Below are 27,070 nucleotides of genomic sequence, written 5' to 3'. Positions count from 1 at the left end.
GCTTTGGACAGATTCCAGTTCAAATGAAATCAGGTCAGGATTTTCTCCCTCACTAGGAAACTCACCAAGTCAGCAAAAGTATTGGTCATATCTGGGTAAACAGAGCAAAACCTGGTCTGGAAAAGACCCAGCCATCCCTGCTTGTAATGCTCCAATGTCTCTGTTAATATAGGTCCTCTACAAACCTGCTCTCATTCATACATAACACGCCTGTTTGTGAAGCTTAGTAAGAATGGCTAAATTGTAATTTGTGGCACTTTTTGGCTATTGATTCAAGTGTTTATGCATGTGGTTTGGCCTACATATACGGGACCCATAACAACATCGGTGTTGAGGGTAAGTGATCTTGTAAGCACACAAGACGCAAGTGCGTGATCACTCCGAACAGTCTGCTGCACAATCAGAGAGCAAAGTGCTGCCTGGTAGGGGGGTTTGGGTAGGGGGAGATAAGCCTGAGCAGTCACAGAAAAGTGTATTATTTATCCTCCACGTGTGCTGTCTCGGGGATGGTCTGAGCTCAGCCCTCTGATTGGACACACCTTCCTCTCGCCTCACGCCTTCACGGTCCCATCCGGGCGGGGCCTGCGCTGCATTCACACCCACGATTGGCCCCGGGATATTAAAATTTACAGCTTTATCTTCGCGGGTTCGAGGAGCAGGTCGCGCGTTATAAATACAGCCGCCAGTCGGAGAAAAGAAAATGAGCACCGACCTCCAACAGAGCCGCGTCCGGCCACCGCTTCATGATCTTTGTGAGAAGGATGCTGCAGCAAGCTCTCAGAGTGTCCGGCCGGAGCGCCTTCCCCCTGGTCAAGTGGATGGAGAGGTGGGCTGAGGGCGCATCAGCCGGCCCGGAGGGGACCAAGGCGGTGCGGACTCTGGACGACATGCCCGGACCGTCGGTCGCCAGCTTCGCCTGGGACTTGTTCGCTAAACGGGGGCTATCACGGCTGCACGAGTTACAGGTACAATGATCCATTAACCAAGACACTGCAAAAGAGTATTTCCAATACTTGCATTTTTGATATGAATTGCATCATAGTGGACTAAATGATTAAAAACAGCTGATGCACAGGAAAGGGGAAGGATGAATTCATTGATTGCATGTAGGTGGTAAGAAGATAATAAGATAAAATAAGAAGTGGTCATGAACTTTATTGTGATTATTTTTTTTAGAAATGGCTTAAATATATCCTCCAGACATGTTTTTTTTTTTTTTCAGAAGAAGTTCAATTTGCTGGTTAGAAAATCTCTAACTAAGCTTCTCCTATCTATTAATATGCTAATATTGATCATTCACTTGAAACAAGATGTCTCTTGCATACTGGACCAAATCACAGCCATATCCATCTTAAAACCAGATTTAATGTGAGTGCAGAGAAACTTCCCCCCTTCATCAGATGAATCTGAAAACAACCTTGAGTGTCAAACTCTGCAGCTGAAGTTATCAAAACACATTTTCTCCTCAAAGCAATGGGATAGAGGTCTTCTGTCTATCCAGGGATTTTAAAAAATTCCATAAGGTCCGTTAAACATTTGGTACATTTAATTTAATTTTCAGTCATTAACATGTCTGCCAAAGGAGAAAAGGTTTGGCGGATCAAACTGTGCCTATCAAGATATGTGTATTCAATAAAAAATGATCTAATCATTAGTGGATTAGGAAAAAAAAGCCTGCAGGTGTCTTAATTTCTTCAAACTAAGGGAGGGTGCATCCAGAGGTGATGCCAATCATCTCATGGCCTGCAGGGTTTGTTTTTTACAAGGTCAATCCTCTTTCTAATTTCCCAGCTGGAAGGCGTGCAGCGGTACGGGCCCATGTGGAAGGCCAGCTTTGGTCCCATCCTGACGGTTCATGTGGCCGATCCAGCGCTCATTGAGCAGGTACTGAGGCAGGAGGGCCAGCACCCAATGCGCTCTGACCTCTCCTCCTGGAAGGACTACAGGAAGCTCAGAGGACATCACTATGGACTCTTGACGTCGTGAGTATCTCTCATTCAGACTTTTCCTCTTCTTTGTCCTCTTTATTCTCATCAGAAGCCCCAAATCACAAGACAATGCCAAACTAATTGACTTGAATGATTTGTAATTCTTAAAGGGTTAGAGGTTGCTTTAAAATAATATTATTTTATGGTATGACATAATACAGTATTTCTCAATAATGTAATTAAGTAACTGAGAACTGAAAATACACAACTTTCTGTTTCAAATCTAAGATGAGACAGATGTTCAAGACTTTAAATTATTCTTACAGTGTAACATGCCTCTTTGTTGATTCTGAAGTGGACAAAACCTTCTTAATGCAACAGTTAAACACTCTTCAAATCCTGAATTTTGTGCACAGATGCTTTACTAACATGAATATTTGTTCATTTTTCCTCTGTGTGTGTTCCTAGTGAGGGGGAGGAGTGGCAGTCAGTGAGAAGCCTCCTGGGGAAGCACATGCTGCGGCCAAAGGCAGTCGAGGCTTACGATAAAACCCTGAACAGCGTGGTCGGTGACCTCATTGCCAAACTTCGCCTTCGCAGGCGTTCCCAAGGCCTTGTCACTGACATCGCCAGCGAGTTCTATCGCTTTGGCCTTGAGGGTAAGTGGAAATATCAGACATCACACCACAGCATGTAAACATTGGTAATTAGGGCCAGCCGCATGCAGGAAGCAATAACATGTGATAACACTGACATTTTAAACATACATGCCTGTCAAAGCCTGACATGCCCTAATCATTTCATCATGTGACCTTTATGTCACCTCTCCTGTGGTGGAGAAATGTATTCTGATCCTTTACTCAAGTAAAAGTTGCAATTCTTACAAAATTACAAGTAAAAGTCCAACATTTGAAGTTATTATCATAGTATATACTTAAATAATCAAAAGTAAAGAGTGTTTTGTATATTACTGATGTATAACTGTGTAAGCAGCATTTTATGTTGTAGTTTGTCAAGGTTATGATTATTTGAACTACTTAACATACTTTTGAGTAGTAACCTATAACCCTGCAGCATACTCTACAAACTGATTGTGTGTTTTGTCTGTAAAATCCTAATCTGTAACATAAGTTAACAATAATAATAATACTTCAGATAAATGTAGTGCTGTAAAAAGTAGTAGGAGTAAAAATATATGGTCAAATGTTAATACTCAAGTACACCACTATTCCTTTCCTATGTGGTTTTCCAACTGATATGAGCTTGAGCTTTGTAGCTATTAGCAATCAAAAGCTTGAATTGAGGAAATAAATTGTAGATACACACTTCAGAATGAAAAATTTAATTTGTCCCCTGCCTCTTCCTGCAAGTTATTCTTGCAGGAAGAGAGAGCTACATTTACTCATTTTCCTCTCCGAGATTTTCCCAGACTAAACACAGTTTCAATCCAGTGACTGTGTGGTCACAAAACATTAACCCTGCCATCGCCAAAGATGATTGTATTGTTGAACAGAAGCTGGGCTGACACTGTGGACCGTTTGTTAATCCCGTTATTTTGGGATTAGGTTATCAGGTCCTCTTGGCTATTTTCTATTCATAATGTTATTTCTGAGCTCTGTTATCATGAAGGAGCAGCTGACAACTACAAAAAATACAATTATCTGATTTTTATCTGTACAGGTTTATAGATGAGGTCATTTCTGTGAGCCCCTGAGCCATCGTCTTTCTCACCTCCTCGTTTACCTTTATTTATTTTTATTTATTTTTTGACAGGCATTTCCTCAGTGTTGTTTGAATCCAGAATTGGTTGCCTGGATGAGGTTGTTCCTGAAGAGACAGAGCGTTTCATCCAGTCCATCAACACTATGTTTGTAATGACGCTTCTTACCATGGCCATGCCAAGTTGGTTGCACCAGCTGTTTCCTAAACCCTGGAACATCTTCTGCCAGTGCTGGGACTACATGTTTGACTTTGGTAGGTCATTTTCTCCTAAATATTTGAGTTTGTAGTTAACATGGGAAGCAGTTTGAAAATGTATAGCACTGTATTTAGAAAAAATGCTTTTGAAAATGAGAAAATAGGAAGATATAATGAAATATATAGGAAATATGATATTTGAAAAGACTTGTGCGCAGGGACTTTCAGCAGACTTTAAAATTTAAATTATAAGGAAGCTTCAGTCTCTATGCTCAAGCTTAAAGATGCACTACACAAGCTAGCACTTCACTACAACGTGGAACCAAAACAAACATGGAGGTGGAACATTGTGTGTATGTCTTTCCACACTTTATGTAATCCTCCCCTCCATCTCACTTCTTAGTGGTCGCTGCTGGTTTCCACTCAGCACTGGGTTATCATACCACTCACTCTGACAGTACTTTAAGACTCATCCAGATCTGAGATGACAAAATCGAACATGTTTAAAATAATTGCGCTGGTGCAAACTGGATCAGAAAGCAGGAGATTAAAGTCCTTAACCCTCACGCACTAGAAGATGCTCTGAAATGAGCATGAAGTCTTGAACGTTAGTCATGTGTTTCTGCTGCGTGTCAGCATCCTTTTGTGAGTTTATGGGCATTTACATACAGAACCCACACTGTCCTAATGGCCTCTAATCTCTGCCTACAGCAAAAGGTCACATCGATCAGCGTTTGACAGCCGAAGCGGAGAAGGTCGGCCGTGGAGAAAAGGTGGAGGGTCGTTATCTCACCTACTTCCTGTCGCAGACCGGGCTGCCCATGAAGACCGTCTACAGCAACGTCACGGAGCTGCTTCTTGCAGGAGTCGATACAGTAAGAACAATCACTCTGTCCCTCTTCTTCACTGGATTCTGCTGTCAGTCCTGCAGATTTATTAACCTCTTGTGTAACCTACCGTTTGTTCAGATCTCCAGCACCATGTCCTGGTCATTGTACGAGCTGTCCCGTCACCCTGAGGTGCAGGCCTCGCTCCGGGACGAGGTGCTGAGTGCACTGGGGGGTCGACGCATACCGACGGCAGCAGATGTGGCCCACATGCCACTCCTGAAGGCCACAGTCAAAGAAGTGCTCAGGTATAACTCAAAAGGGTTCAGTTTATTTTGTGAAGACGTCTTGTTTTCAATCTGTAAGTTTAGTTACTTTATTGATCTTTTATTTTCCAGGTTGTACCCTGTTATTCCCGCCAATGCAAGAGTCATTACAGAGAGAGACATCCAGGTTGGAGGCTACCTCATACCTAAAAATGTGAGTGTGTTGAGGGAATTATTGCACTCTGAAATCATTCATACTCTATCAGGACTATTAGGATTCAAATCTGTCTGGTGCCATGTGGTCACACTAGACGGAGCCTTTGTATGGACTTTATGTTAATGTCTCACTTCTCTCCATACAGACTCTTATTACCCTGTGCCACTTTGCAACATCACGGGATCCAGCAGTGTTTTCCAATCCGGATGAATTCCAGCCCCATCGATGGTTGAACAAAGACCAGACTCATCACCCATACGCGTCTGTACCCTTTGGGGTGGGAAAGCGTAGCTGCATAGGTCGGCGTATCGCTGAGCTGGAGCTCTACCTTGCTCTCTCCAGGGTGAGTTAACTGGTGGTGATCTTCTTTTTGATATAGATAGATAGTTGATATGACCAGGTGGACTCATTTGAGATGGCTGACAAGCTTTTATATTTTATATTAAGACCCAAATCTGGTTTTAATCCAGGCTGAGACAATAGTTTTAGTGGGCATAAGTACACAGGTAAAGAACTAAACTTGTTTGCAGACAAATCATGCTTATAATGTTGTTAGATTGGTAAACTGATGGTAAAAGTATAATATAAATCCAGGTGCATTTATATTACAGTTACAATGCACTTCTTCACTGCCAATATTCAGCAGTAATTGAATGTTTTTGGCTAGATTAAACAGAAAACATATATTGGGATAAACTCAAGATACTTCCAACACATTCTGTTACACGCTGCATCTACACAGATTATTTGAATTACAAATCATTTAGATTGTTTATTGATTAAATGCAGTTTGTCAGAAACTGAATCCTGCTTTGCTGCATTTTGCCTTGTAATAATATAAGAAACTAAAAGAAAAGGGGTTTAACCCATCAGTCTAATCCAGTTCCTAATTAATTAATTTGAATACTTAAGAATACTTACTGAGATTTCAGTTAAGAGTAACTGCCCAACACTTACTGGAGCACATGATGGACACTTGATTTGTTTCAGTCACCCAAGAGTAAATCTGTTTTCTCTGTCTCTGGTCTCGTTAGATCCTCATGGAGTTTGACGTGAAGCCGGACCCAGAAGGGATTTCCGTGAAACCCATGACACGGACGCTTCTAGTCCCTGAAAATGTCATTAACCTCCAGTTTATTGAACGATGACCCACCTTCCTGAGCCCATCTGTTACGAGAATGTGAGTCTCTCCACAGTGCAAGCAGGAAGGGAGTGTGAGCATTTTAGTGGACCTTCAGTCTTCCACACAGCAAAGGTCAAAGCCCTCCGTACCTGTCACCTACTGTGTGGAGGCCACAATGCGGAGAAGGACTAATGAATGAAAGGATGAGCAGTGACAGCTCATCACCGCTTCCAGTGCAGAGCCTCCACTGGCAGCGGTGTAACTCCAAATTTAATACTGCAGGTTTTTAAAATAAAATCACCATCAAGCACTAATTTGCACAGAGGCCAAGAGCAAGCCAGCGATCTCCTTCAGTACATTTCAGCAGGAAATCTTCAGACTTTCGTTTCATCCTTAAAGTCAGACCATGTTGCATTTTGTTGCGTCTCAATCTGGTTAATCTAAATCCGATTATGAGCTTTGATCTTCTGCACACTGTTCAGCAGCATAAGCAATTTCCTGTTTGTCCTGGTCGTGCTAATATTTCATTTTTCATTTCTGTATATGTTATTCCTCTTAGTATAAGAGGCACATTACATGTCTTTTTAAATCTGAGATACAGAGTGTGCCATAAAATATCCAAGAGTATTAGGAAACTCTCATACTGGCACGTGGACACTGTTTCTAATATCTTAAGCTCTTATTGAACTACTGTGAGCGTTTTGTGTAGATATGATGTTCAATATTTTGATCAAAGTGAATTTTATACGGTGCTAATGGTGAAAAACATTTAGTGATGTGTTTCTTTAAAAAAAAAAAAGGCAGCTGTTGAAATTATTCTCGTGTAGGAATGCATTTAAAATCCCAAACGTAGGCTCTGTGAATCTGTCTGTATTGTCTTTAAAATGTAAATGTATGCCACAATTGAACAGTGCAGTACAATGCAAGTTATCTGTTGTTATTTTTTTATTATTTTTTTTACATACAACCCTATTATGAGTGATATACCACCATTTTGTAAAAGTATTAAGCTTCAGTATCTGAACTCTGTATTTATTATAATTTAATGTATTTAACTGTTACTGTAAATATCATTAAAAGGTTTCAAGTTCAAGTCTATTTGTTGATTTTATTTGGCCAAACCAACTCAATATTATCACCTGTTTCCTTTGTGTTAATGTGATTCCCACTTTTGATATCCCTTCTGTCACGATTCAGTGTTTAAGCTTTAACACCATCAGCTGTATCAGATTAAGTCTAACAGAACAACCAGCAGTCACGTAGGCAGTAACGTCTAGAAAGTATCAAAGTTCCTGTGTGACATGACCATGTGGACAGGGCAGTGTGAGCTGTGCTGCAGCTGCAGCAGCTGTAGGTCAATAATTTGGACCAAATCACTCCACTGCCGTGTGCATCACGTTACCTGACCCCTAGATTGGGAACAGTGATGTTCCTAAAGAGGAAGTTATATAACTTCAAAGGTTATAATCAATGAATTGTAGCTTTTACACTAATATGTGTTTGTGTATTACATTTAATAGATGTTTAAATGCACTATTGGAGTAACACCACTAGAGTTGAGAGAAACGCTGTTTTTATTACCTTATACAAAGTAAACCTGCTTAGAACATCACAAATACTTTCTACTTCTACTCCACTACAATTCAGTGGCAAATATACTCTACTTTTTACTCCACTACATTTATTTGACGACTTTAGTTCATCTGTAGATTCAGATTAATAATTATGATGTAATATTATGGATGTCATAAGACGATCCCCAGTGCACCTGGCAGTATATATATATAGCTCCACCTTTACCAGCTGCAACATTAAAGTCATTCATGTATTAAAACTTAAGTAACATTTTATAGGCAGTACTTTTAATTATAACAAACCACTCTTATTTTACACTTCTATTTTCTATGTATTGATATTATATAATGTAATATAATGCAAGTTTAACATTGTTATTATTATTTCTATGTCTCTTAATGTCTTTGTTTAGCAACTTGTCCAAACGGTGGCGCTCATGCGCCGTAAAGCTTTTATCCAACCGCGATAAAACTTCACCGGAAGAAAACAGGCGAACAGAGAAGCTAATGCTAATGCTAACAGGCATACGTCAAATTCATGTAGCCTGTTAGCCATGTAGCTAGCTAACGAGGTGTTTATCAAAGGCATAAGTAAACGACACAGACTCCAGGTAACTGATCAGATACCACAACGAAAGAAAACACCGAGGGAAGGTGAGTCACAAGACAGCAGAGCTAACTGTGTTAGCACATTAATTAACTGACGTTAACGGCGGCGGTCGTGAGGACGTTGGGTAGCTAAGCTAATGCTAGCTAGCCAACACAAACCAGCGTTATTTTGATCAAATTATGTCGGCTGAGCAAACAGATTGTAGTGTAGTGTTGTCTGGGATAACTATCTCGCTCACCACAATTGTTAATTTCACACTAAATATTACATATAGAAGGCTACGTGAGCTGCCATATGGCTAACATTGCATGTAAACAAAGGCATCGCTAAGTTGATTAGCCAGTCCACAGTCCCCTGATAACCATAAACAAACACAGCTACTAGAAAATGGGTCTCACACAGTAAAGTAACATCGTGGAGTAAGTAGTTTCATTTGAGACGTAATCCGTATGTCGAGTTATAATCGTGATGTTTTGTTTCCTGTTTAGGTGTTAGAGCTGGACCTGTAATAACCCAACCTCTTTCAAATAATATTCAACTATAGTCGGATTGAAATACTTGTGTGCAACCTGGAATAAGCTAAAGCATTATGTTTCATGGACACTGCAACTCTTGTGAAGTGAAAGGTTTATAACATGAGCCACAGACAGGATGTCTAGTCTCAATGTCTTGAGTCCTGCTCCTCTGAGCTGAGAAATGTCTGCATACATTCCTGATGGGTTTCATGTTGTGACTGAACAGATGCAAGCTGGGAACCCTGTGGTTGGTGCACCGATGGCAGTCGCTGGTGCTCAGAGTCGGTCGGAGGACGAAGAGTCACTCGGAGTAAAAGATGTGAAAAGGACGGCGACACAAGCGTTTGGCACTGGTGTTCCCAAACGTAGAAGTTCCTCCAGGTTTGAGTCATCCTCTTGTATGTTGCATTATTCCAGCAGTAAACTAATCAATGAATTTTGTTGGCTTTACGAGTAAATATAGACACGTTGTTAAATGCTTTTTCTGTGGTACATCTGTAAATGTTAAAGGAATTGCTGTATACATTATACAGGTCAATAAAGAGGAAGAAGTTTGACGATGAGCTGGTGGAGAGCAGTCTCGTGAAGTCGTCCAGTAGAGTCAAAGGCCCTCCTGTCATAGAGCCTGTCCGCTGCTCAGGGAGTGAACCTTCATCTAGTGAGAAAAAAAAGGTACATAACAACATTTCTCGTGAAAATCTCATGGAAGACGATAAGCTTACATAGGTTTAATGGGTGTTCTTATGCCTCTCTGTCAGGTGACAAAATCAGGAACCGCTCTCACGCTGCCTCTCAACATGGTAGTAAACCCTGCACCCATCACTAAAAGGGTAAAGAAAAGCAAGCAGCCTCTACATATCACTAAAGACTTGGGACGGTGGAAACCCGCTGATGACCTGCTACTTATAAATGCAGTGTTGCAGGTGAGTAGTATAAGAGTAAAAATCATTGTCCTAAAGGATGGATAATGTTAATGAATTAATGTGATTAGTCTGTTTGTTTGACTCTGTTTGTCAGTTTATGATATCATGAGTGTGTGTTTGTCTCTAGACCACAGATCTGACCTCTGTTCATTTGGGGGTGAAGTTCAGCTGTCGTTTCACATTGCGGGAAATTAAAGAGAGGTGGTATGCTCTCCTCTACGATCCTGTCATCTCAAAGTAAGAGACTTACCCGGCAGCAGCTTCACGTTCTTCTCTAATTCTTTATATTAGTGCAACTGTTTAAAAGGTAATTTAATTGTCTCTGTTGTCTCTCTGTTTAGATTGGCATGGCAGGCCATGCGTCAGCTTCACCCAGAGGCCATTGCAGCAATCCAAAGCAAAGCTCTCTTCAGTCAGCCTGAGGAGGCACTGCTGGCTAAGATTGGTTCAGTAAGTGAAACTGTTCCTGTTACTATTTCACTGTTGTAGTGAAATAAACATAAAATATCAAATAATCTAACCAGCTTAGATTTAACAGTCTTAATGGTTAAGAATGAAATGCATTTAAAAAATAAGCTGTTGAACAGGTTTTTGTCCATCCAGCTCCTGTCATATATCCATACAGTTTACTCATTTGACATCTGCTGTATTCACCAGTGGTTCTGTATAATATTTGTCATTGAACAGACTAGTCAGCCCAAACTAGACGTGTTCCAGGAGCTTCTGTGCAAACACCCCGGTGTCTTTCACCCATCTCGCACCCCCAAGAGCCTGCTGGTGCACTGGCAGCTGTTAAAGCAGTACTACCTACTGGATGACCAGAGTGGTAAGTTAAGTTGCCTACACATTAAAAAGCGTTTTGTACTCAGATCAAATTGTGAAAATTTTCTCAATGAAAATCTTAGTCATCTTCCAAGCAAACTGCAATATGTCTATTTGGGACTTGGAATCTAGTCAAAATCTTCGGCAGACCGTGTTACTGAAAATCCACCTTTTTGCCAGTGCAGTGATTTTTTTTATGTCTGATAGCAAGCAGTAACTTGTGCTTGGAAAGCCCAGAGGGCAAGACTGTAATTAATGTGTACCTAGGAAGAGTGAGCACAAGTAGATAACACACTGTTGGGCTACATTCACACTGCAAAGCTTTAGCGCTCAGTTTGGATTTATTGCACATTGCCAATATCAGATTCCAGTGCAAACAGGTCACAGAATATTTGTTCAATGAGTATTGAAAATACAGCACAATATGCCAACATCTGTAACATTTGACAATTATGATGGTAATTACACAACGATTAATAGTTATAAAAGTCACATAAAGTAAAGTTTTCCTAAATAAAGGGATGAGTATGACAGTCTGTATGTAATCGTCTTGTTTGCTTTGATTGTATGTTGCAGTCCAGCCTCTCCCTAAAGGTGACCAGGTCCTCAACTTCTCTGATGCTGAGCAGATGGTCGATGACGTAAAGTTAAAGTAAGACAGCCTCATCTTGTGTTTTTGTTGCTGATAAATTATTTAGTTATTTAAGTATTGAGTGTCCATGGTTTTTTCAGTGCTGATCAATTAATTGTTCTGTTTTTTTCCCACACAGGGAGAGTAGAGACGAGGTGTTGGAACATGGTAAGAAGTTGGATTATAATAAACAAATTGTATATAATAGAATGGTCACCTTTTGAATGGAGAGTGAAGCTTGGACACAAAGCTGAAGTCAGGTTTAGTTATGATTTGCGTTGTTATTGTCAAGGAAGTACAGTAGTTTGTTATTACAGCTAGAAAATGTTTGTTGCTCATTGCCTGAAACAAAGGTGTCCTAACAAATTTGTTGTCTGTATAACGTGGACATTTCGTCTTCCCTTTCAGAGCTGATGATTTCCGATCGTCACCAGAAAAGGGAGATCAGACAGTTAGAGCAGGAGTTGCCTCGTTGGCAGGTCCTCGTTGACAGTATCACCGGTACGTGAACTTTCACTCACCAAGCGCAGGCAGATGACTTTTATAAGTACATTTTTGTTTTGAGGAATCCACTTTGGTGGAACTCATCTGTGTTCGTGTGTGTTGGGGTCAACAGGGATGAGTATGCCCGACTTTGACAACCAGACGCTGGCAGCATTACGAGGACGAATGGTACGCTACCTCATGAGATCGCGAGAGGTAAGAAATCTTTCAGAAACAGTTGTTACAGAGGAGCAATGTGGAGGTATAATGTTTGTGGAAGAAACTGAGAGGAATGTGTGGAGATTTATTTTCATTATGATGCTAATTATCTTTTTATTTGCGTTCACACAGATTACGTTGGGCAGGGCGACCAAGGACAAACCCATAGATGTAGATCTATCATTAGAGGGACCTGCCTGGAAAATATCAAGAAAACAAGGTAAATAAACTGACATTATCAGGCTGTAATGGGACATGCAAAACTGATATTTAAAATTAGTTACTGGAATAGTTACAATTAATTAAATCAATTAAAAGAAAATTAGAAACCAGTGAAACATACCCACAGTGTAGGTTTTTGGAGCATTTGAACAAATATTTACTAATATCATTCGTGCTCTCATATTGAGATTATTTATCCTAATGATGTGAAAGAGAATTTTGCACACACACTGTCAGTCACCTTTGTATTCATATGGGCCGAGACTGAACATGGACATAAATATGTGACTTCTGAGTTATGCAGGCTAATGTAAAGTTAGCCTGGATACTGCTGCTGAAACACAAAATATAGCTTGTCAGCGTCTAGATTTTTCCTCCTGCTGTAGTTCTTGGTCCCCAATAGGTTCCTGCTCTGGGGTTGTACTCTCCAGGAACTTAATTCTTCACAGCATTGTGATTAAGGGGAATAAACATTCATTGTGCTTTGTTTCTTCTTAAAATAACAGCCAAGCTGCTGCTTTGTTCTCAGCCAGAAATAAAAGTTGTGGTAGTTGCATAAACTGGAGTGTCACAATCCTTTAGAAGTAGCACATCAGGGAGTTTTTGTCTTTAAAGGTCAAGTATGTTAATAGTTTTTAATCGACAATTGAAGTTATAACTCTTGAGTATATCAGTATTTATTCTCATATTAAACACTAATAGTTTCCACTGGCACCAGTTGACCCCCTTTGATATTGTATTGATGTCTAAGGAATTATTAAACTGAAGAATAATGGAGACTTCTTCATCGCCAATGAGGGCAGACGACCCATCTACATAGATGGCAGGCCGGTCCTGTCGGGCAACAAGTGGAAACTCAACAACAACTCAGTGGTGGAGGTGTGTGGAGGCTGTCAACCAATCGGTGTACGATTCAAATGGAACAACCACAATGTATTTGACAGCACACTAATACACTCTGTCTCTTCAGATTGCAGGTCTTCGCTTTGTGTTTCTAATTAACCTGGAACTCATCTCACTAATAAAAGCTGAAGCAGCCAAGATGACACAGCAGTGAATGCCAGCCACCCAAGCAGAAGAGTGAACATACAGGACCTACTGGATTCAGTCAGTCCCTTCTGCGTCCGACAGTTTCTCTCACTAAGCACAACAGTGCTACAACAAATCAGACAGCCATGCTAACCTGGAATGTGAATTTTAAACAGACTACAGCTATATCCTGGAGCAAGATAGTACCAGGTTTGACTTGTTTGGACATTTTCCATGTTGTAATGTAGCTTTGTTTTTCCAATTTTTCAGAATATTGTATTTAAATTCAGTAGTAAAGCTTTTTCAAAATATTAAACTTGTATACATGATGTTCCGAAGTTCGGTCCACTGTTGATATTAACAAAAAGTTGTACTGTGACAAAAAAGTAGTTAAAAAATAATGAAATACAAGTCAATTTTTATTTATTTAGCCCAATATCACAAATTACAGTTTGCCTCAAGGAGCTTTAAATACACTGAATAATCTGCATTCATGAAGGTGTCTGAAAAAGATTCTGGGTATCATTCAGCTTTTTATCTGTGGCATTTATAAGCAATTAAATGTTTTTCCATATTTTCTTTCATGTTTGATCAGTTAGAAATCAAAATGGTAACAAAAACCCTCAGACACTTACAAGTACGGAAGTAAAAGACCAACTCATTGGATCTTAACCACAGAGCACCAATGAGTGCTGCTTCTTTACGCTTAAGATACGCAGGTAATGCACCTCAGGGCTGACTCACACACCTCCTCCAGTGGACCAGCCAAGGATTAATAGAACAGTGAAACTCTTAAGTGCTCATGGATCCTGTTACCAGTGACATCTGTTTCCTGCCCTTTAACCTTACAGTCATACAGTTAAAATTGACACATCAGCTATACATTACTTTAAAATGATTTGACTAAACTAGAGCAGTTTGGTGTAAATAGGTCAATTTGTTATCAGCACGTGGATGGGGAGGATTTGGGGGAAACGCAGACCTGTTACTGATTTTGTGTTCTCTAATAAGTTTTGGCACATGGTTAGGGTTGGGCAGACTCTATAGTACAAAGACAGGCAATAATTGTTAAATGATCTGAAACGTGTATTCCTGCACTGTTGATTGTGTACACTTTGCCAGCAGGAGCCCAGGAGTGACAGATAATATTATTCTAGGTTTTGATGTCCACATATATACATTAAGTGACAGGGTTTGCCTACAATACCAATAGAAGCAAATACTCAACATTTTCTGCATCTGTCTCCTCTTTCTCTTGGTTCAACAAACTACTATATACGGTCAGGCTGAAACACCGTTCACCTGTGTCAGGGAAACAGATTTAAGACTACAAAAAGAAAAAACTCCCAAACATCCATAATAGATGTACAAACTACTTGGGTACAACATCATTTAAAAACATATTGCATCAAACTAACATTTGACCTGAACTCTACAACAAAAGTATCTTTAATGACATTTGCAGACGTACAAATGACTCAAACCCAACTGCATACCATTGCTCTTATACCAATATGTGTTTAAGGTGTGTGTTTGTGTGGCCTGGTTGATTTCTCTCTGTGTGTAAGTGTCAGACAAACCTCCCTTAAAACTGTGAGCTTAAGGAATTGTTCTGTCTGTAAACGTTTCAATGGTCAACAGGATGTCCTGGTCCACTCACAGTGAACTTCACAGATAACTAAGAAAACCCTATTAACAGCATGTATCATGACCACAATACAAAAAACGTATTAATGTAAGATTCAAAGGGGCATGTGTAAAAAAAGAAATACCAGAAATGTTGGAAATATTGTCATCAAAACACAGACAGTACAGTCCGGTGAATCTGGCGTTGCCATAGAAACGCAATGTAGGCCACAGGTTATGTTTTAACTGGATTCCCCAAACATTGCAAGGCTCACACTGGCAAAGTTTAAACAAGGGGAACAGACAGACAGTCTGACAGTGGTAGAATCCAAACAATACATTCTTCTTCTCAGATATGTGTCATTTAATCAAAATGTTGCCCTGAAAGAGAAGAAACTGAAGCGAAGAAGTGTGGTGCTGCTGGTTCAGTGTCAGAACTGTGGGACACGTTTGTTTTGTCTAATGTTTGAGCTGAATTTGCAGCATCGTTGGTGTTTTCTCTGATATGTTGGTGTCACTGACAGAAGCACAACAGTCCCTTGACAGCTCGAGTGTGAAATATCTTCAAAATGTGAAACTCTTTATTTCTTTCTCTTCAACAGGGATGACTTTGAAGATTACATTAAAGGTGCACTGTGTAACAATTTAACGTCAATAAGTTAATACAGCAGGCCTTTAAAACCAAAATACTGTAAAGAAGACAACACCACCAACACTTCTCCCACTTCTGCATTGTACAACAGTGAAACTTATCTCTGGTGTAACTGTACTGTTTCCACACACCTTTCTACTTTATGGGCCTGCAGCTGACTGGAACAATAACGCTGACTGATAAAGACTTCCTCATTGACTCCCGCTGACAAGGGGAAACCAGCCCGTTAGAGGACTGAGGCTACTGTCAACAAATAAAATGAATCTAGAAAAAAAGATGTTTCTTCAGGTGAGAGGATTCACAGCTTCTTTGTGTTTTTCACTTTACCTTCACCATCCATGACTTTTGTTTCTTTCCTGTCAGAGGGAACACTGAAGAAGACCTCTTCATCCCTCCTAGTGAGAAGACTGTTTATGATGGATGCATTTAGTGGTTTATGTGATGTTGTCAGGATTTTGTGTGATTTGGGTTGAGATTTCTATCACGCGGGCTTATCTCAGATCACTCAAGTGTGAGAGGGTTATGCTGCAGACTGGAGCAGATGCTGTTGTTGGGCGTCTGTATTTTATACACAGCAATATTCCCTTATCTGTTGATAGTGGCGTGTTTTATTCAGACTTCCCCTCTGCATGTTTACAATATAAATTCAGGTGCATTCAAGGTTGGAGAGTTTGTATTACAGGAAAGGTTATGGAAGCCCATTTCTGCCAGGAAAAAAAAAGATATATATTCACAAACAAATCTAATTACCACATGACAACTTACACACATGCACTTTGCTCCCTAATATATGGACACTGGTAGCCTACCACTATCCAATAAACCATCCTTTATTAATGGTCTGTAAATTGTAATTCATGTCCTTATTGATGGACAATAAGTCATTTAGCATTTCTTACTTAAACGTGATATTTTGCAGCCCTATTTCTGAACTGAAGCCACGTAATCAATTACGTTTACACATCTTAGCAACCCAAAATGCATAATCAAACGGACCTTTAAAGCTCTAGTAAACGATTCATTAACATCCATTAAATAATCAATTCGTCCAAACGGTTGGTTTCAAAGTGTTAAAAACCTTTATCTCAATTATTTTGGGCGGGTAACATACGTGCCTCGCCAGCTCTGAGAGGCTTTGGGTTGCCAGATGACGGAGCACAGATATGAAGTAGTAGTAGTCTTGAACGTCACTCGCCTGGTGTTTGTGTAACGTTTCAGAGTTTCGCAGCGTTGCTGACTCGGTTGTACACACAGGTTGTAACATCGTGGATCTGAGTTCAAGCAGTCTCAACAGAAGTGAGTAACTGGCTGTTTTATTGTTTAGATGCGGTAAACAGACACTTTAACATTAACGTTTCTTCTGTTTATGATCACATCTGAATGTGTGTGTGTGTGTGTGTGTGTGGGGTGTGTGTGTGAGGTCGGGCCGGCTGGCTATCAGTTGGTGTTAACGTTAGCTAACCAACGTTAATTCTTCAACAGCCCAACGTTTCGTTATTTAACGTTGAGATAAACTATTTGAATTGGCTGTCTTAACGTCACATGTGTTTATCTTCACCGTCAGTCAGCTAATGTGAACTATTTACAATTAAGATTGATGTCCACAGGTCCTACAGGGCTGCTACACCACTGCTAATTAGTCAGAGATATATATAAAATATAAACATTGTCTAGTTGTTAGTTGCTCCAAATATGTTTATTTTATGTATTGTAATATATTGTGTATGTTATGTCGCCGTTATGGCCAAAGTATGTTCAGAAAACATTACATTATAAACATGACATAATGGCTAAGTTAATACCTTTTAGCTTGTCAGAAATGCACCCAGCATCATGCTTGGTAGGGAAAAAAGACTGGTGGTCGATAAACAAGCAGTTTAGGGAGCTTGTGGTTGATTAATATCTGGAAACTCTGGTGTAAGTTGTTTACATACAGTAATTACTTCACTGAGTTATAACCATGTAGTCCTTGTTGTGCACCACAATACACAGGTTGTCATAGTTTCATTAAAATGAACAAAGGCAACGTGGCAGCATGAGTCAGATTAGGGGGGCTGCATATTCTGGAAAGAAATGCATTACATTACAAATACATTTATAGAACTAAAATGTAATATATATATATATATATTTTTTTTTTTTTATTTTTTAAATGTGGGATCTTAAATGAGACTGTGTCCCACTCATGCAGACATATTCTCTGATCTCTGAATATTTAAACGCCTCAAATGTAACTTTGTTTACTGTGTAGACCCCGATTCGAGTTTTAATGTGACTGTTTTGGCAACAGGTGAATTAGTGTTAGAATTTATCTATTAATTTATTTCTTTAATCTAAAACAGTAGGAGATTAACGTTTCACCTCCTAACCCCTCAGAGTTGAAGTACTCCTCTGGCTGCAGGAAGGCATGCTGTCATAGTGAAAGCTAGTTAAAGATAACCCGAGTAATCTTAATGACTGCTGTTGACACTGATAAGGTCGGTCTAATTGATTGATAAGACCTCCTCCACATGCTATCTGTCATTTCAGGTGTGACCTGTAAGTAATCCTTTTTTTTCCATCATGCATCAAGAATAGCACAATAATAATGAGAAATGAGATCTCTGTACTTTATTTTCCCAGTTAGTCAGTCACAGATCTTTCCTCGTAAAGCAGCCCTACCCAGAGATGTTTTCTAAAGGTTAGGCACATTTGGCTCCTTTTATTGATTCAAACTGCAGTCATTATTAAGTCGTAACTTTCTTCCATATTGTCAAAATGTCACAGTATTGTCAACAGAAGAAGACAAAGTCCTGGTAAATTACATTTCTTAATGAACTGGTAATACGTTTCAGTTGCATGTTGGGTGATCTGTCCGTGTTTGCTGCAACTACCGGTGTACATTTCTGAGGTTAGAGAAAAGGGAACTGAAGCCTCCTCCTCTCTGTTCACTCCCCCTGAGTTGGTTGGCTCCTTTTTAAAGGTTGAAGTCACTGCTGGTTGGTCAGTTCAGTAGGAGTTGAAGGGTTTAAAGGTTCAGTTGCTCATCTTAACAGGAGCACATTTTGGCTGTAAAGAAAGCACATGTTGTATATTCGACTATACATAATAAAAAACAACAACTATCCTGTTATTACGCTCACTGTGTCCTAACACGCAGACAGAGACAGTATTCATTAGGACTGTTGCAGGTCTTTGCAAGCAAATCTTAACTTATTCCTCTAGTCAAACCTACTGTACATTTGACTTCAGTGCTCATTTAAACACATTAGTAAGGCCAATTATTAAAAGCATATGAAGCTGCTGAAGGTCAGAGCTCCCAGGGGGGGGAAAGATAAAACTGATTGGACACAAGACGTTTGACTGGATGTGATATTCCTCTTAAGACTTCTGTAATCTTTGCTCTGTATAGTTATTCCTCTCTAGCCCTCCAGAATTGATTTTGTTTAAATTGAATTGACTCAGATGAAACCATCTGTGGAGCAAAGATTAGTCTTTTTTTTTTTTTAAGTTATGTTTTTGGCCTTTTTGTTGGCCTTGATTTTATAGAGACAGCTGTAGAGAGACAGGAGGAGAGAGACGGGACGACACGCAGCAAAGGGCCGCAGGTCGGACCCGAACCCGGGCCGCTGCAGCAGCTCCGTATATGGGTCGCCAGCTCCACCAACTGAGCTAACCGGGCGCCCAAAGATTCGTATTTTAATGTTGTTTGAACTATTCACAGCTCAGATATACTATACCTGTTACGAGGGGTCACGTGTACACAATGGTTTAATTTTAAGGGTCGCAAGTTAATTTGGCTTAGCAATATATCGATACTGGGGCGCCCGGTTCGCTCAGTGGGTAGAGCTGGCATCCCATGTACCGAGCCCGAGCCCCTGCTGCAGCGGCGCAGGGCTCGAATCCGACCTGTGGCCCTTTGCTGTGTGTCACCCCCCCCTTACTTTACTTTAAGCAATATAGCGATATCAGAATGATAATTTTTTAATTACCTATTTTTAATAAAGACCAAGTGGAAAAAAGGTTGAATTTAACCACTTTATTTATCAATTGTACTGCAGGTTGTTTCTTGATGTAACAGATGTAGGTTGTAATTGAAGACATACTCCAAAGGGTTGAAGTGGCTATGGTGATTCACTCATACCACGCTTCATTATCCAAGAATATGATAGGCTGTTTATGAGCCAGGGCCTGGTCATTATGTTTTGCATTTAAGTGAAATTATTGATATTCTATTGAACAATTTTCATATTGCTATTGATAAAGTGTCAATATAATAGATAGATAATGATATTGCTCTTGTTTTATCGCCTAGGCCCACATCCTAAACATTTTGGGAACCACAGCTCTAGATAAACCTGACACTTTTCTATTCTTAAAATTCAGGCTTTTCTGGCAGACAAAGCCAAATATGAGAGCTTACATAGAAATCAGCGTGTTTTGAAGCATGTTGTATACTGCTGGTGTGTGCAGCCTTTAACTTTCAACAGTTAGCTACAGAATTGTGTTCACTCACAGTCCGCTTGGCAAAAGAAATCAGCAATAATTAATTTATATTTCACTGTGGGTTTTGTGTTAAATTTCATATTAAAGGAACTTCAGTAACAGGTTCATAGAAATCCAGACTTTGTTTGGGAGATGTAATGTGTTGTTCACTGGGAAATTACTTCTTTTTTTTGTACAGAACATCAGTGCAATGCTTCTCAGATGCTGCCACAACCTGACTCGACTTGGCTGCCTCAACACTCAAAGGTACAACACTGTAACAAGACATTTGTCACACATATCGCTCCGGGGCATTTTATGTGCTGGCATTTACTTGGCTTGCCATTGACAGAGTAGTTAAGTTTTGTCTGGTCTCAGCTCCACCCAGTCAAAGGTCTCCGTTTAATGCAGAATACTAAAACAAACAACTCAAGCTGTGTTAATTAGTTTTTCCAAATGTTTGTGAACTATATGACCTGCATCGTAGTGTTCGTCCCTATTTTGTCTTTTGTTTCACACTTTGTGAATACACCAGAATTGGATACTTATTCTTAACACACAGGTTTACTTGAGACCTAATGAGCTCGACTTGACGTGCACAATAGTTACATTTGATTTTTTCTTTTTCTTTCACAGGCATCAAGTTGCACCTGCCGTGGCATTGTGTGCAGTTCGTCTCTGGAGCAGCAGTGAGGGTCAGAGATCGTACCAGCGCGCCCACGGCCCCAGCTGGAGACATGCTTTGGCAGGACTGCTGGCTGGTACAGGGGCTGTCCTGGCTTATGGCCTCCACCACCACAAGGTTAGGAGGAGATAAGATCCGTAAAGACAGTCAATGTTTAATTTGCTTTTATTGTGCCAAGGCTTAATTATGCCAGTTAAACATGTTTTCCAAGAAAACAGTATGAGGACAGGGCTTTGACTGTGACGCCTTTGCAGATGCATTTTCTGAAAACTCTGTTTCTTCAAGTATTGAACAGCTTAACGAAAATGTACAGCATATATCACAATCTTAAAGGACAATTCCGGTGCAAAATGAACAGGGCACACGGTAACAGCTCTTCTGTGCCCCGTTGGCTAGCGTTATAAGCTAATTAGTGGTTTGTGCTAAAACCGGTCACGGTCGATTAGCATGAAAACATATCCCAGAGAACGGACCAACTCGGTACACATGTGTTATTAACCCCAGGTTCATTTTGCGCCGGAATTGTCCTTTTAATTATAAAAGTATTTTTTATTTGGCTAATTTAAACAGTCTGATAACATTACAGAGAATTTGCAGTCTTCCCTCTCAGTCACACCCGTTTATGGTATTTTGCTGTTTACAGTGAGGGCAGTGACCTGTCTCATCTGTTGGTTCACAGCTGTTGGTTTGTCAGCTCATTTGTCAGTTTTCATTCCCACATTTTATGTGACTCAGTGGGCATAGAGCTGAGCAGAATACCATCATCTCTTCAGAGGAAAGTGAGAAGGAGAAATTCAAAGCACCTACTCCTCGAACTGCTGACTACAAATACAGAAATGTTTTAGCAGATTTTGTCTTTTTTTGTTGCACCTCTAAGTGATTAAATTAATTTCTTCAAGTCACTTGTACAGTCATTGTAAATTCTGGTTACAGATCCATCAAGCTTTCACGTTCTAAAATCACTATAATTATTTTAAAGTATCCCTATAATATTCCTCTGATCAATATTGTATTAAAACCTTGTGAGTAATCTGGAGCAGAGGTGTGTAAACACGGAGAACACACACACTGCCACTGCTGTCACAGCCAGTTTACCACCTTAAGACTAGCAGCCTTAGAGTGACAAATAATTACAGTGACAAAGTGATCTTTCTCTCTTTTGATGGATCATAACACTGATGTTTACTGTCTTCTTTCCGGTGCAGGCTGAGCAGGCAGACGCCATTAAAGTGCAGACCATAGAGAAGACCTCAGGTCTTCCTGTCTTCACCCAGGAGGAGGTCACCAGTCACCGCTCTCTGGAAGATGGCGTATGGGTCACTTACAGAGGTGCCGTCTATGACATCACTGACTTTGTGGCTATGCACCCTGGTGGGGATAAAATCTTGTTGGCGGCAGGTGGAGACCTCGAACCGTTTTGGGCGCTGTATGCTGTACACAACCAGGAACATGTGCTGGAAATCCTCTCAGAATATAAGGTTTGTGGCTGGCTGTAAAGTTCGTGTTTAAACAGGACACACAATGTTATCCTAAAACCATAAATAAGATAAAAAAATAAAATGTTCAAGTACTTAATAGGTACATTTTTGTTCCTTGTGTCTTGTACTGACACAGGAAAAAAAAGATTTACTATGAAACCAGTGAACTGTAAGTGGAATATTAACAATGGAGTACCTCGGAAAAAAATGGTTTTCAGCAGATTTTCACTGGGTGGAACAAGTTCCATCAAACAGCGTTAAACACAAATCTAAGAATTGGCAGCGAGCATCAAACACTGTAGCCAATGTTTGTGATCCTTTGTGTACACATTAGAGTTACACCTCTGGCTGGAACAAACAGGAATAATAGAGTAGAAAACCTCCAAACCTATTTTGAAGAGAAAAAAAAAAGTCAAGACTGTTAAATGATAGCCCAGTCCGTCAGAGTTTCTGGTTCAGCTTTAACCTGCTGTACCGTCTGTAGTTTTGCCCACGCTGCTCATTTATTGCCCCGTTGGACTTGTCAACAATGTCGCTATGATCAGCGATCTCAGCAGTTGCGTTGGTGAGTACAGGTTTTACATAACTGATAAATCCTGAAGCTGAAGCTACAAAAATAAAAGCTAAGTCACAATAAACCGTAATTTGTGCATTAGCTTGGTTGCAGTGTAATTCAGTCACAGTACACGTTATGTGACTGTTGTGACTGTGACAGTTACCAAACCATTAAAACTGTCTGGTGTGTGAAATAGAGACAGAAATAGAAACATGAACTTGTGATTCATTTTGTCCTGCACTTGATCAGGTCTACTGCATACTGTATACTAATGGAAAAACTGCTGTTGGCTGAGTACTGGCACTCCCTCAAGTGGCCAATGAGAAGAATGTTTTGCTGGCGTTTTTTTCTGGTGGTGTTTCCTCTAAACAAACACAGTTCTTTGTCCTTTTTTTTGCCTTTTGATGTGCATTTTATGCCGTTTGAGATGAAGTTCAGCTGAAAAAATATGTGATAGCTCGTGGCATTGAGTTAGTCCCATGCAGTCTAATAAAACCTTTGTGTCTGTGGTTAATACAAGGTTGGCGTGCTGAGTGCTGAAGACCTGAAGAAGCAGCAGACTGTTAAATCATCTGACCCCTACTCTTCTGACCCGAAGCGTCACCCTGTCCTGCGCATCAACAGCCAAAAGCCCTTTAATGCCGAGCCGCCTCCTGAACTCCTCACCGACAGCTACATCACCCCGTCTGCCATCTTCTTCAAAAGAAACCACCTGCCAGTTCCTCAGGTGGACCCGGCTTCTTATCGGCTGCACGTGGAGGGACTACCTGGAGGAGTGCTGACACTGTCTTTAGAAGAGTTGAAGACTCGATTCCCCAAACACACCATCACTGCCACGTTGCAGTGTGCCGGTAACCGGCGCTCTGAGATGAATCAGGTCAAGCAGGTGAAAGGACTGAACTGGGGCATCGCTGCGATCAGTAACGCCACGTGGAGCGGCGCAAGGCTCAGGGATGTGCTGCTGGCTGCTGGTTATGGGCCAGATGTGGCCAAGTGGGCTTGTCATGTTCAGTTTGAAGGATTGGACAAAGACGTGACCGGGACTACCTACGGTTCTTCCATCCCTCTAAACAAGGCAGTTAATGAGGAAGGTGATGTGCTGCTGGCTTATGAAATGAATGGTGAGGATCTCCCTGCCGACCACGGCTACCCTGTCCGCGTATTGGTCCCAGGAACAGTGGGAGCACGCAATGTCAAATGGCTGGGGAAGATCATAGTGAGTGCGGAGGAGAGCAACAGCCACTGGCAGCAGAACGACTACAAGGGCTTCTCTCCTGGGACGGACTGGGACACAGTGGACTTCAAGTCTGCTCCGGCCATCCAAGAGCTGCCCATTCAGTCAGCGATCACCACACCGGCGGACGGTGCTGTGGTCAATCGTAGCGGTGAAGAGGTGACTGTGAAGGGTTACGCCTGGAGTGGCGGGGGCAGAGAGGTGGTACGTGTAGATGTTTCGCTGGACGGAGGAAAGACGTGGCAGGTGGCCCAGCTGAGGAGCACCGAGAAGGAACAGGCACCCAAACCGTCGCCTCCACCGGGACGAGCCTGGGCCTGGAAGCTGTGGGAGCTAACGGCTCCTCTTCCTCCAGAGGCTCAGGAGCTGGAGATAGTTTGCAAGGCCGTTGACAACAGTTACAACATGCAGCCTGACACAGTTCCTCCCATCTGGAACCTCAGGGGCGTGCTGAGTAACGCCTGGCACAGAGTGAAGGTGAACATCCGAGAAGATGAGAGCGAGGAATAGACTTAGTGGTTTGATCCACTTTCAGAATCAAAAAGGTTCGCGGCTGAAACGGAGTCATCAGAGAGTGGACATTGTTTTAAACCTGCCACTCGGTGGCAAAAGTGAATAGTTTCATAAAGACGTAGCACAACATTTTGAAGTATAAGAACAAATATAGCAGCATTTTTGTTAAATGCACAGCCTTGAAGTATTTATGCAAACATGTTGTCTGTGAGATTTGAAAGATTTTCAGCGCTACATACCTAGAAAGCCTTCAAAGTTAAAGGCTGTAAATAACCAAATCAAAACATGTCCAGTTTCACTTTGACTTTAGACTTGAACATATGAGTCAGTTAGTTATTTGTCAGTTGTTCCCATACAGATACCAGTACTGGAAATTCCTCCAGTTCTGCCTAAAATGCAGTATCCGGTATCGGCGATTACATGCACCCATCCGATACCACATCATTTTCCCTGCCCTTCCCGGCAATGTCCCCTTTCCCATTTTTTCCCCAAGACAGTGAAGTCATAACCTGCCCTACTCTGACTCTGACAAAGGGTTTAACCGGAGCCAGGCCATACAACAATGATAGCAATCACACAGGCTTAGTAGTATACACTTGTTAATAAATAATAATATATATATATATATATACACCGTATATCTATTTTTTAACGCACATGTATTGGATCGGTACTCTGTGTCGGCCCATACCAAAGTTCAGGTATCACAATCGGCATCAGGAAGGAAGAAATGGTATCAAAACATCTCTAATTCTGTAGAGAATTTATTTTTATAATTAGTGTTGACGTTATCAATTCTGGATATGCACAGTATATGAAAAGGCTTGAATAACTTAACCTGCATCATAATTTAAAATACTAATTTAAAATAATATTATGAAATCTAATTGAAATGTAGAGGAGTACGAAATGAGGGCTACTAGAGTTGCATGAAGTGTTCAGTTTAGAGAGAACAACTGAAGTTTACCAAGACTGGAATCAACTTCCAAGTGTTGAAACATTGGGAGCTTTTGTTCATCTGCAGCTTTGGCTTTGCTGATTGATAACCTTTGTGTGGGAGAAAATAATAAGATAACATTTTGTGGGAGAAGTTTGAGCTTAAAGGAACAGGACCAGGAGCAGCTGTCAGTGTCTTAAATCATCAATGCTTGTTTTTAGTCTGCAAATCAGTGGTGAACTGTGACCCTTTAGTTTGTGGACGGGTCCCCCACTCTTTCAAAGTTGGTAAGAAGTACCACCTCACTGTGGAGATATGGCTTACGTTGGTTGAGTTTATGCCACAACACTACAGCACAGTACAGAGGTCTTGAACACAGTTTTGACCCAATGTGAGCGTCTCTGTGCTCCAGCTTATAGGTGAGTGTGAGGAGGATTTAGACAAAGATGATAAGAGTTGAGCGTTCCTCCTTACAAGGAGAGAGAGGAGTAGTAAATCATCTGCATAAACCTTAAACCTTGATCTTCCCTCTTTTGAACTTTTAGTTTGAACTGGATTGACTGCACAGCTTCTCTGAGAGAAATGCTGCTTCAGGATCATGGAAATATTCACTCATATTAATGTTGTCATATTGACAGTTGAATCTGTCCACGCTGTGAATTCCTGTCATGCAGCTCTGTGATCAGTTCTTGGATTACACTATGTTTTGTGTAAAATGTACATTATTGTTGGAAATGATGAATAAAGAGATCTAATTTTACACCAATGTACTTCTGCTGATTCAATTCCTGCTTTGTGCTAAAACTGCTACTTTTATTTAGTAAATGTGGTGACAGAGGAGACGGGATATAAAGTGACTCAGACAGCATCCCGAAAAAGATGTTGCAGCTGGGAAGAAGAAGAAGAAAAAGAAGAAGAAGAAGAAGAAAGATGTGGTGTCATCATACGACCAATGTTTGCTGATATAATATAATACAATAGAAATGTTGATCCTCCTCTAAGTCACACTCCATTAACCCGTGTGATTTCTTAATAAACCTATTTGAACTGGGAGTCATGATGTTGTCATGCTGACGAGTGGCCTGAGCTTTTGCCCTCAGTAGGATTAAACGCAATAGATGTTCTCCTGTTAAGTCTTCTGACGTAGAAACTTGTTTATGTAATAAAACCAGATATATTGCAGGAGTTTATGTGCATGATAACATGCTGTGGGACTCATTTGTTTATTAATATCTGGGGGCTACTGACCAAGCGGGGAAGTGGTTTGGCAAACGTGTTTGTTACAAAATTTCCATTCTGATCTGTCCCTGAGTCATAAATGACTGACACTGTGGTAAGCACAATTGCGTCGAACAGATGAAAACCCCTCATGTTTTATGGTTTTCTGCAGTTGACCTAGTCTGTGAGAACGAATGTGTTCTGTAATGTTCTGCAGTGGAGTGTAACCATACACTGTCTCGTGGCATGATCTCCAAAATGGCCCATACTGTACTCCCACGTCTGGGTTGGTCGCTCTTTCTGTTCCTTCATTTCATAACAATGACATGGACAGTATATAGGAAGCAGAGGAACTGACTGTTTTACTCCTCTTTAGGTCAGCAAATACAGACCTTTTGTCA

At 40.7% G+C, this 27,070-nt stretch overlaps 3 protein-coding genes across 3 annotated transcripts; all 3 read left to right on the top strand.

Annotated features, from left to right (window-relative positions):
• Nucleotides 1-659: 659 nt before the first annotated feature.
• On the top strand, nucleotides 660-7,371 carry LOC127372451 (25-hydroxyvitamin D-1 alpha hydroxylase, mitochondrial). The gene is made up of 9 exons (XM_051416156.1): nucleotides 660-965; nucleotides 1,792-1,982; nucleotides 2,397-2,587; nucleotides 3,702-3,902; nucleotides 4,557-4,720; nucleotides 4,814-4,980; nucleotides 5,071-5,152; nucleotides 5,301-5,498; nucleotides 6,190-7,371. Exons 1-9 carry the CDS (start codon nucleotides 744-746, stop codon nucleotides 6,301-6,303), a joined length of 1,530 nt encoding a protein of 509 aa, XP_051272116.1. The 5' UTR covers nucleotides 660-743; the 3' UTR covers nucleotides 6,304-7,371.
• A 957-nt stretch (nucleotides 7,372-8,328) lies between these two features.
• Nucleotides 8,329-13,880, top strand: mcrs1 (microspherule protein 1). Its single transcript, XM_051416165.1, has 14 exons — nucleotides 8,329-8,506; nucleotides 9,204-9,358; nucleotides 9,511-9,649; nucleotides 9,736-9,900; nucleotides 10,028-10,137; nucleotides 10,242-10,350; nucleotides 10,588-10,726; nucleotides 11,299-11,374; nucleotides 11,493-11,521; nucleotides 11,762-11,854; nucleotides 11,970-12,052; nucleotides 12,188-12,275; nucleotides 13,029-13,156; nucleotides 13,248-13,880. The coding sequence occupies exons 2-14, from the start codon at nucleotides 9,204-9,206 to the stop codon at nucleotides 13,332-13,334; spliced, it is 1,401 nt and encodes a 466-aa protein (XP_051272125.1). The 5' UTR covers nucleotides 8,329-8,506; the 3' UTR covers nucleotides 13,335-13,880.
• A 2,853-nt stretch (nucleotides 13,881-16,733) lies between these two features.
• Nucleotides 16,734-26,217, top strand: suox (sulfite oxidase). The gene is made up of 5 exons (XM_051416151.1): nucleotides 16,734-16,880; nucleotides 20,248-20,315; nucleotides 20,685-20,850; nucleotides 21,939-22,211; nucleotides 23,288-26,217. Exons 2-5 carry the CDS (start codon nucleotides 20,260-20,262, stop codon nucleotides 24,509-24,511), a joined length of 1,719 nt encoding a protein of 572 aa, XP_051272111.1. The 5' UTR covers nucleotides 16,734-16,880; nucleotides 20,248-20,259; the 3' UTR covers nucleotides 24,512-26,217.
• Nucleotides 26,218-27,070: the final 853 nt, after the last annotated feature.

Source organism: Dicentrarchus labrax, unplaced genomic scaffold (assembly GCF_905237075.1).
Source record: "Dicentrarchus labrax unplaced genomic scaffold, dlabrax2021, whole genome shotgun sequence".
NCBI lineage: Eukaryota > Metazoa > Chordata > Actinopteri > Moronidae > Dicentrarchus > Dicentrarchus labrax.
This window is presented reverse-complemented; position numbering and strand designations above follow the sequence as displayed.